General features: G+C 48.6%; 1 protein-coding gene and 1 long non-coding RNA gene across 2 annotated transcripts; both read left to right on the top strand.

The window, feature by feature from the left end:
• The first annotated feature begins 273 nt into the window (after nucleotides 1-273).
• LOC125425540 lies at nucleotides 274-4,811 on the top strand. Its single transcript, XR_007243381.1, has 3 exons — nucleotides 274-366; nucleotides 2,055-2,137; nucleotides 4,382-4,811. It is a non-coding gene; the product is annotated as an uncharacterized LOC125425540 (long non-coding RNA).
• A 16-nt stretch (nucleotides 4,812-4,827) lies between these two features.
• On the top strand, nucleotides 4,828-6,980 carry LOC125425538 (zinc finger protein 317-like). The gene is made up of 4 exons (XM_048483127.1): nucleotides 4,828-4,879; nucleotides 5,446-5,551; nucleotides 6,393-6,463; nucleotides 6,667-6,980. The coding sequence occupies exons 2-4, from the start codon at nucleotides 5,467-5,469 to the stop codon at nucleotides 6,862-6,864; spliced, it is 354 nt and encodes a 117-aa protein (XP_048339084.1). The 5' UTR covers nucleotides 4,828-4,879; nucleotides 5,446-5,466; the 3' UTR covers nucleotides 6,865-6,980.
• Nucleotides 6,981-10,629: the final 3,649 nt, after the last annotated feature.

Genomic DNA, 10,629 nt, shown 5'->3' with positions numbered 1-10,629 from the left:
TTAGGGAACTCAAGGCAGCCCCCCCCCCCTGCTCCTGGCCTCCTCCAGCCCTGCCTCTCAGGTGGGGGGGGGGCGGATTTGCAGGGTTGGGAAATGTGGGGAGGGGGATCAGAGGCCCACAGGCAAGAGAGCCGCCCGACAGCATAGCTTGGGGAGGGGGCTGCCTCCGTGCCTCTCAGCTCCCCCTCCCCCAAACCCCTTTGCAAAGGGAGGGCTTTGGAGGACGTTCCCCCCTCCCCGCTTTCCCCCCCACCAAGGAGACGAACTCCTAGAAAGGCCTCCAGGGGAGGGGAGGCCACTTCCTTTCTTCACGTCTTTCTTCCTTTTTGGGATCTGCAGACTGGAAAGTGGCAGCCCCTTCCCGGAGTGAGTCACGGGGGAGTTTGGGGGCTGGGTGGAGGGCGGAGGAATTGCAGGGCTGGGAAATGTGGGGAGGGTGGAAGGGGGATCAGAGGCCCGGATCCAGGATAGCCGCCCCACAGCGTAGCTTGGGGAGGGGGCTGCTCCCTCTGGAGCTCCTCTTCCCCTCCCCCTCCTCCTCTCTGCAGAAGGCTTGGTGGGTGGGGTGACATGCAGCCCCTTCCCTGCATTGCGGAGGCCTGGCGAGGGATTGAAATTTGGGCGGAGGGGGGGGGGGGAAACAGCAGATCCACTAAAACAGAGTGAAGATCCATTGTTTGGACCCCTGTTGTTGCATTGTGGGGGTCCCACCAAGCAGCAAAATCATGATTTTTGGGGCTGCTGTCTGCGGGTATGGACATAATATTTGGTTTTATGGCACGTTTGGGGTCTCCCAGTGCAAAACCCATGAGGATCCAGTGCCACAGAACGGTGGATGTCTGATTTTTACAGGGCACTCTTTGGCTGTGAACGTGAGCTGTGATTTGATGGTGATTTTAGGGTAACCTAACACAGGAATCAAAAGGATCTGTACTTTGGAATTATGTATTTGGACCATCGCAGCATTTTCAGGCAGTGGATTTAGGATTTTTGGGTCGATTAAAATATGATCTGCAGTAAGACTGTAGATTGTTTGTATGTGGGGTTTTTTTTCCTGAAAATCCTATCATTTAATGAGGATCCTATCATTTAATGAGGATCTGTCTAACTAAACTCGCCGAGATCCCACTTCTACCCAGTCCCCTTTTGCACCCACCTTCAACTGAGCTGCTGCATTTTTATAACTTTTTGGTGTAATTCCTCTCTGTAGGATTCCCAAACAGGGTGTGGGTTGGGGAGGGGCTTCCTAGGTATACAACAGAGTTTAGGAATTGAAAGAAAACGATTTCCCCCACCCAAACCATCCCAGCAGCAGGGCCTGAGGATGTTTCTCACCCTCCAGGAGCCATGCAAGGTAGAAACCCCCATAGCATGATTTAAGCGTTTTTATAAAGAAATGAGGAGGGGGCATGGAGATAGTGGGCACCACCTGACCCTAATTACCCCCACCCCATTCCAGGATATTTTGAGACCCTTGGTCTTAGGTCTGCAGCTGAGTTTTTGGGATCTGTTTCTAAAGACTCTTCCCCCCCCCCCCAACACACAACAAGGATGCTTTTCAGCAGAGATCTTTACTACCCTTATGGTGCCCTGAGTCCATGGGGGTGTATATTAAAGTGTTGGGGTACCCTACAGAAGGGAAAAAAGGCACCATCTTCCCAGAATGATTGGTGGGCTTGAACTACTGGTTCCTTCCCTCAGAAGGCCTCTGGCGTTTTTATAAAGTTGCACATTCGAGGAAACTCCTGACAAGATAGAACAGAGGACACACCGAGGCAGAGCAGAGCTGCAAGTCTGTTCATCTTAAAAGAACTGGTTTGACAGTAGTGCGGAAAAAGGCAGAAACTGTTACGTGTACTGGTACGATAATCGTTTCACATGCTTCATTGCTGTTTTATGCATTTTTAATTTATTTTATTCAGTTTGATATCCTGCCCTTTCCTGAATAATGCCAGGCTCAGGGCAGCTCACACACAATAAACTTAAACATCGCGTATACAGTTATAACTAGCTTGAAACATTAAATAGCTATTAATTAACTGTTTACAAAACAGACACGTGAAGGTGGAGAAGAGCTGCAAGTCTACTCATCTTGATAAAACTGGATGGACAGAATTCAGAAACGGGGCCAGAACTGGTAGATATTCATCATTCTTTCACATACTTCATTGCTTTTCTATATGCTGTGCCTTATAAAAAAGAATAAATACATTTGAAGTTTGGTTATTTTTATTTTCATCAATGTGTCAAAAGGTGGAATCACACAGTGCTGTTCATGTATTACATTTAATCATTTCTATTATCGTTTATGGTTTGATTGCTGCCCATAGTCTTTTGAGCCAGGCAGAGCAAATTTGCTTTACATATGTGGGTTGAAATCACAGGCCAGATGAGACTCATGCAGTGTGACCTCCACTGTATGGTCCTCAATCTGCACCTCCCCTTCTTCCCCGCAACAGCTGCCAGTAAGTTGCTCCATTACTGCAAGCCGGCTGCAAAGCCAAGAAGGTGTTCACCCTGGAGTATAGGAGAATCCGCTGAGTTACCATATGACGATCTACTCGAGGCTGCAGATTGCTTTGGGGAGAGCCACTCTTTTATCTCACCTCGCTAATCTCGGGTTCTTTTCCCTCCTATTAAACTCCAGACCAGCTGATTGTTCAAGGATTTATTGTAAAAGTTCAAAACAAAGAAATAAAACATAAATGCAGTAAGAGATTGCTCAACTGGTTACATTCCTTTTGGTTCTTTGTCCCCATCTCCGAAACCTTATGGCCCAGAGATGCTTCCCCTGACCACCGCCTCAAGATGGAATTCCAAAACCTTTGTTTTCCCCTTCTCAGGAAAACTCTGTTCAGGCCATGAGGTAACTTAGGCCTCTGAAGTTTCATCCTAGCACCTCTGCATAGTTTCCTGTCCTCCCTTCAGGAGATCAAAAGGCAAAGATGCTTTTCACGGTTATATGTGACTTCCCTTTACTGTAGCGATAGCATCTTCCATGACACTTTCCTTCATGGATTTTGATGGGCGACTGCTGATCTGAATGTTTCGATACCAACTCCTCCAGTAATAGAGGCAGGGGACACTACGGATCCTGCCACTGATGGCATTCCACCAGTCAGTCAATTAAGACGATTGGCCGTTGCTGGTGGTTGTTCTGGCTGATGGGAGCCTCCAGCAAAGTTGGGAAAAGATCGGCCTATTTAGGATAGCAGGGTTCATAAATAAGATGCCATACCAGTCATTTCTCTTGTGCTTTGGTTACATTCATATTGGTTCTGCCCGGGGGGTGGGGAGGGGGAATACATTTCAAAGTTTCCCAACTGAATGAAGGTAATGAAAATAAATAGATAAATTTGTAAAAATTGGCATGAGGGACGGGAACTTCTTCCTGCATTATAATCACCCACAATCTTAACCTAACACCCCAGTGCTTGGGGAGTCGGGCCTGTGAACTGGTGTCAAAGACGTGCCTAGCACAGTGGAGGAAAATTTGAGAAACCGGTTGCCAAGGTCCAGACAGTCTAGCCCTGCCACCAGTAGCCATGGAAACACCACCAACACCCAGCAATCATCACATGAGGTGACTGCCCTGTGACAGGCAGAGAGGGCTTGTGAAGCCACGCCCCCTGGTATCAGCCTGCTGCCCACCATATACAGAAGGGACAAGTGGCACATGGGCATGCATTACTGTGAGGGTCATGCCACACCTGCCCATCCCTCCCCAGCTCCCTTGGTGGAGGCAGACAAGACAGAAGCCCAGATTGTCCTTCCTGCACTGAATGTTGAGTGGCAGAAGCAGCGTCTTTTTGCCAGGCAAGGGAGTTACAGACCCCCAGGCAACACAAGAGGAGAAACGCAAGGGCTCAGGCACGGGAGGCCTGTGTTCGGGTACCACTAATGATTTTGACTGATGCTCCCCTCATCTAACATCTTCCATATGCCGGGTTGCCAATATCCAGGTAAGGCCTGGAAATCCTCTGGGTTTGTGGCCCCTCTCCCAACTTCCATTCATCCCAGCAACCCTTGTGCCTCGATTCAAGCACAAACCACACACTCTGTGCCAGCACAAGATTTACACTTGACCTAAACTCACAGGAGACCCCTGTACCTGTGGATGGAACCACTTAGTAGCCTGACCCACAGTAGCCATCCGAAGCCTCCGGAACTGTATGACCCAAAGTCATATCTTTAAAGAGCCAAAAACTGTTAAATATCGCAAAGGACCAAACAGGCATATCCCAAAAAGATTGAAATGTAGTATCATGAAATATTACAAACCACACTGTGGTTCTTATCCACCATGTGTCACTGTTCTCTTCTGTTTTCCTGTTGACATGTTGATCTCTGCTTCCCACCCACTGACCCCCAACACTCACAGGAAGAAGGCTGTCTTCATACCCAAGTGAGTAAGGGAAACTTTTCACTGTCAGAGGCAACCCAATTGGAGAAGAAAATGGAAGAGCAGGACCTAGGAGTACCTGGACCTGGCAAGAGAGCAAGGAAGGACCCCTGTCTCCTCCAAGCTAGCTGTGGTGTTGAATTCTGGGAGAGAGCTGTTCCAGAGGTCTGGGATCAGGAGACCTTGAACTCAGAAGTACTTTGCCGAGACTTCTGGCAGTTCTGCTACCGTGATGCTGATGGGCCCCGAAAGATTTGCAGCCGGCTCCATGGGCTTTGCAAGCGCTGGCTGAAGCCAGAGAGGCACTCCAAGAAGCAGATCCTGGACCTGGTGATCCTGGAGCAGTTCCTGACCATCCTGCCCCAGGAAATGCAGCGCTGGGTGAGAGGATGTGGGCCGGAGACCTGTTCCCAAGCAGTGGCCCTGGCCGAGGGTTTCCTCCTGAGTCAGGCAGAGGAGAAGAGGCAGGCAGAACAGGTGAGGGCTTGTCTTTTCAGATATGTCCAGTTCAAGCTACAGTATTTCACATTCTCCTAAGGCTTCCCTGCCTGATATTTGTCCAAGTTCTAATCCTCTGAATGGCCAATTTAAGAAGGGGCATCAGCAGCCCCTTCTTCTGGGGAATTTCTCATTCCTCCAGATAGTTCAACAGTGTTGAAAGAAAACCCTACCGGGTCTACTTAAAGAAAGATGCAGTGTCTGGGAACGGGGCCAGATCCATTCCTTGGTGTGGTGGTTGAGAGAGGTAAACTCTACTCTGGAGAACTGGGCTGAATTCTGCACTCCTACCCATGAGCGGTGCACTCCAGTTTGGTAAACCAGGTCTGTTTGCCTGCTCCTCCGCATGAATCCTGCTCTGTGTCCTTTGGTTAGTCATAGTCCTCTCCCAATCGGCTGAGCCCCACCCACCTCCCAAGGTCTCTTTTGTGGGGAGAAGAAGGGAAGGAGTTTGTAAGCCACTTTGACACTCTTTAAAGTCCAGAAAAGCGGGATACAGATTAAAACTCTTCTTCTACTCCTTGTTGCTGTTACTGCTGTTTCAGAGGTTGGGTCTATCTGTGAAGATGGAAGCTAAGTTGGAAAGAGCTGCGTTGGAGGAAGGGCAGCTGGACCAGGGCCAGGAATGTGCCCAAGATGCCCTCTCACATGGTAAGGACTCATTCTGACTCGATGGCATTGGGGCACCCAGTTAATTCAATGAGTTGAGAATTCTGGTCAAGGAAAAATTGAAACGGTTTTTCATCCTATTTATGGTGCTCAACGTACAATAGTTGAGATTCCCATAGAACTGGATTAGAAAATTCATGGAGCAGCTCCTCCCATAGATTGCAATATTCTCATCCCTCCTTTCTCCATTGGAGAGACTCAAGGTAGCTCAAAACAAAAAGCAGACAAATCTCAGCCGAGTTCTTCAGTCTTGTGAATCAACAAAGTCTGCATGTTCTAAGAAGAGTGGGCAAATGTGTTTTGGGCTCTTGCTTATCAGGCCTGTTGACTAGGCACTGTAGGAAACAGAGCCCTGGATGAGGGATGCTAGACTGGGGGCGGGCAGGGCTTGAGGTGGGTGTGATGCCATGCTGATGTTACCTGTGGCCAAAAACCCAGATGTGACATCAGTGGATCAGCAGATGCTATGGACACTCATTGAGATGAACCTCTGTTTCTGCATGGACTTAATTCAAGTCTGGATTTTTTAACCTGGTGTAATAGTGACTTTCCAGATGATTGCCCTGTTTTTATTCCACCGGCCTGGATTCAAGGGCCCACCCAGTGTCAGCGGCATCTATAGTCCTCCGAGGCTGATGGGTACCTTGTGTTTCTCTTCTGCCTTTCCCACTACTTACCAGAAACGCTGAGTCTTCTTGATGAGTGTACATAAGGCAAGGTTTCACATCCCTGGGAACTGGGGTGCAGGAAGCATGATTCACACAAGCAAGTAGGATAGGAAGTGGAGGCTCATATTCTTTCTTCCCTTTTCCCTCCCTCGCAGGCAGTGATGAAGATGTGTTGATGAATTCTGTTTGTAGAGGTGTGAAAACAGCTGCTGCACCAGCAGTCCAGGTATGGCGGATGAGCAAAGGACAGCCGGGGTCCCCTCTCCTTTCTCAATGAGACTTTTCTCCTGCAGTTGGTGCTGAGGGCCCTAGGCAAGAGGCTCTGAACGCCACTCCTTTTACACCCTTAACCCTCCCAAAATGTCCCCTTCCCACCCAGCATTTTGTCCTTACATAACCTCTGAAGCCTAAATCTGCCTTTTCTTTCAGCCTTTCCTTTCTTTTGAGGACGTGGCCGTGTCTTTCACAGAGGCAGAGTGGGCACTGCTAGATTCCGACCAAAGAGCTCTTTATGAAGACGTCATGCTGGAGAACTATGGGAGTGTGGCTTCTCTGGGTAAGGAACTTCCACAGGTGCCAGACTTATACATTTCTGCCTTCGGGATTACGCATGAATCAAAATGTTGAACAGTAATATGCTGTGTTGAGGCCTGTCGTAATATTTGCTCCCTTGTGGAAGTCTCAACTTGGCAGGATTTCAGCACAATCGAGATTCAGCACATGTAGCTAGAGCAACAGCATTTGATGTGGTCAACCATGACCTTTTGACCCACTGCCTGGCCATTTCCGGGGTACGGGGCACTGTCCTTCATTGGATTGTCTCGTTCCTCCGGGATCAGAGTCAGCAAGTGTGGTGCGGGGACCAAGCCTCCCGGAAGTGCCCGCTTAATCGTGGAGTGCCTCAGGGGGCGCTATTGTCCCCGCTGTCATTTAACATCTATATACGACCCCTTGCTCAGTTGGTACGGAGCTTTGGGCTGATCTGTCATCAGTATGCCGATGATACTCAGCTCATTCTGTTGATGGAGGAGGGAATGGTCGCTGGTTGGTTGCAGTAGATCAGGTTAAAACTTAATCCATCAAAGACGGAGATTCTTTGGCTTGGCCACAGGGGTGAGGCTGGGAACTTCCAACTGCTGGTGTGGGAGGGGGTCTCATTGGCGCCAACCTCCTCCATTCACAGCCTGGGGGTCCACCTGGATTTGTCTCTTTCAATGGAGACCCAGGTGGCCCATACAACCCAGGTTGCGTTTTTCCACCTTCGTCAGGCCTGGCAGCTGGCTCCCTTCCTCTCCCACGCAGACCTAGCCACTGTGATCCATGCAACGGTCACCTCCAGGTTGGACTGTTGTAACTCGCTCTACGCGGGCCTACCCTTGCGTTTGATCCGGAGGTTAAAGCTGGTCCAACATGCGGCGGCTCATTTGCTCACGGGGGGGGGGGGGGCCTTTCGTGAACATATTCAACGTGTTGCGTCGCCTGCATTGGCTCCCAGTTGAGTTCCGAATCATCTTCAAGGTATGGGTGTTGACCTTCAAGGCCTTACGTGGCCTGGAACCCTCGCACCTTCGGGACCACATTACCCAATATGTCCCTACTTCATTGTGGTTCCTGGCGCTGGAGCAGAGGCCAACAATTCTGTTGGTGATTCCTGGCTCCTCAATGATGCGCGGCTTGCCTTCCATCTCTCGCCAGTGGGCCTTTTACGGCCCTGTCCCTTTCGCTTGCTCTAGTGGAACACTTCTTTCCTCCTAGCGAAACCGGCCCTGGGCATGGAATCTTGGTGAGTTCCGCAGGGCCTGTAAGACGGATGTATTCCACTGGGCTTTTGGAGTGTCCAGCCGCTAATAAGTGCCCCCTTTATTCTCCTGTGCTCGGGGTCCCTTTACCATCTATGGGACCCCTTCCCCCCTCTTTGGGAGGGTTTTAATAAGGGTTTTACTGCTGACGCTGTTTTATTATATTGACAGCTATGTTTTATTTTAATGGGCTTTTAATTGTATATGTTGTATATTTATGCTGTCCACTGCCCGGAGCCCTTCGGGGGTAGGGCGATATACGAAACCCAGTAATTAATAAATAAATAAATAACCCAGAGCATAAGCAGACTTCAGAAGCCAGTTCCCAATCTTTTGCTCCTACAAATGCGTTCAGAATATTTCTAACAGAGATTTTGGTCCACAATGAAGAGAATCATGCAAATAAGGCAAAATTGCTTTCACATCCTTTGGGGAACCCACCATCCATTCTCTAATCGGGCTCCTTCCATTTCAGCTTGCTTTGCCTCTGTATGAGAGTAATGGGGTGTTATGTTAGGCATTCCATAGGGCAACAAAGCAAATTCCGGCACTATGCTATCCTGGCTGCTGCTTTTGCTGCCAAATGTGCCAATGAGTTCCCTCTTACCTATGGCGAATCACCATTCTGGTGTCCCCTGCAGTGGATTATGGCCACCTCCTTTGGTTTCCACTGCATCCAGGAGGTGAAGAATCTCTTTGCCATGGTTCACAGGATTCCCAGCGTGATCCATCATGCCACAGTGTTTCCAAATGTGCCCATGCACATGCAGTATAGAAGAAGCATACTTGATATCTGTGAGAATGTTTACCCTCTGACCTTCAGCCAGCTCCAGTGCTCTTTGTAGAGCTACCAGCTCTACTTTCTGGGATGAAGTGTCTGCAGGCAGGGCACCTGCTTCAACAGTTTGAGTCAAAGTCACGACCGCATATCCAGCCTTTCTCACCCCCTGTTCCACAAAGCTGCTGCCATCTGTAAAGAATTCACAGTCAGGGTTAAGCAAAGGGGTATCACTTAGGCCTGGCCTGCTAGAGTACACTTCATCTATGATTTCTAGGCATTCGTATTCCAGAATTCCTTCTACAGGCAACATAGTAGCTGGGTTTAAAACATTAACAGTCTCAGATGCAATTCAGGCTTTCCAATGAGAGCTGCTTGATATTTACCCAATCTTGAGTCTGTCATTCATAATGTTCCCTTCTGTTCTGTCAATACATTATGAGGAACATTCACACCCACAACCGTTGTCCTAAGGTGAATTTCTCTGCTTCATCACAAAGCACGGCAGTTGCAGCAATAACCCTCAAACATGTGGGCCATTGTCTCACAGTGCTATCCAACTGCTTAGATAAGCATTCAACAGGATGCCTGTCCTTTCTCAGCATTTGGGTTAACCCACCACTGGCAATACCTCCCGTTTCATGAATGAACGGTTCAAATTCTTTATTAACATCAGGTAACCCAAGGGCAGGAGCAGAGAGCAATGCTTTCTTGAGCTGCTGAAAGGCTTTCAATGTGTCAGTATCCCATTGTACTGGTATAGACTCTTCCCCTTTCATATAGGGGCTTAGCCAAAGTTCCATAGGTTGGGATCCAGTCTTGAGAGCCCCACAAGTCCCAGGAAAGTAGGTGGGCTCATGGCACAAATAGCTTCCCTTTTGACACCACCCTCTTCCCTTCAGTCAATTCCATGCCCAAATATGTCACATGGGTCTGAACAACCTGTAATTTTTCTTTGCCTACCTTGAATCCACATTGTCCCAGGTAGTTCAGGAGACTTACAGTTGCTTCCAGGTTCTCCATCCAAGTTGGTGCAGCTAGAAGAATGTCATCTACGTACTGGAAAACTTTAGCAACAAAGAACATAACCTCCATGCTTCTGAGCCAGGCAGGTGCATGCTGATTCCTTTAGGAGAAAACTCAAGAGTTGTATTTAGTTTACACACAACCTGTTGCTGCCATTATCTGTTGTTGCTTAGTTGACAGAGAACCAAGTGGCTCAGAGAGAGCAGACACAGTTGCCCCTGAGTCCACAAGGAAAAGCACTTGTTTCTCCTCCCCCCCCCCACCTCCCGCCCCCAAATCAAAGATACCAAAGGCTCTGCCAGGGAGGTTCCAGAACCCAGGCACCTTCATTGTGAGAGAATCATTTGGGGAATCTTTTGCAATGGTTTGGCACCCTGTTGTGGCGCTGCATTGTAAGGACATTCACATTCCAGTGGCCAGTTCTTTTACAACAGGCACATTGGGAGCTATCCAGCCTGGACTTACTTCCTCCTGGCTGCTCCCACTTGGGAGGGGGCTTTTGGACAGCGGCTGGAAATCTCTTTGCTCTTGACTGAGGCTTCTTAGAGAAAGCAAGAGCTAAGATTTTTGCCTGCTGCTTTGAGTCCTAGGTTTGTCTATTATTGTAGATTTTATACACTTTATCTAGAACTTGGGCCATGGGTAAAACCAGGTTTCCAGAATCTTTCTGAAGTTTTTGTCTGATACCTTGAGCACAGTTTGCTATGAACAAATTAACCAGCATTCTATTATTAGCAACATCATCAGGATCAATATCAGAATTATTTCTGAAAGCTGTTTTAATCCTGA

The sequence above is a fragment of the Sphaerodactylus townsendi genome, unplaced genomic scaffold (assembly GCF_021028975.2).
Source record: "Sphaerodactylus townsendi isolate TG3544 unplaced genomic scaffold, MPM_Stown_v2.3 scaffold_721, whole genome shotgun sequence".
Classification (NCBI taxonomy): Eukaryota; Metazoa; Chordata; class Lepidosauria; order Squamata; family Sphaerodactylidae; genus Sphaerodactylus; species Sphaerodactylus townsendi.
The sequence above is the reverse complement of the archived record's forward strand: the minus strand, read 5'-3'. Positions and strand labels throughout refer to the sequence as shown.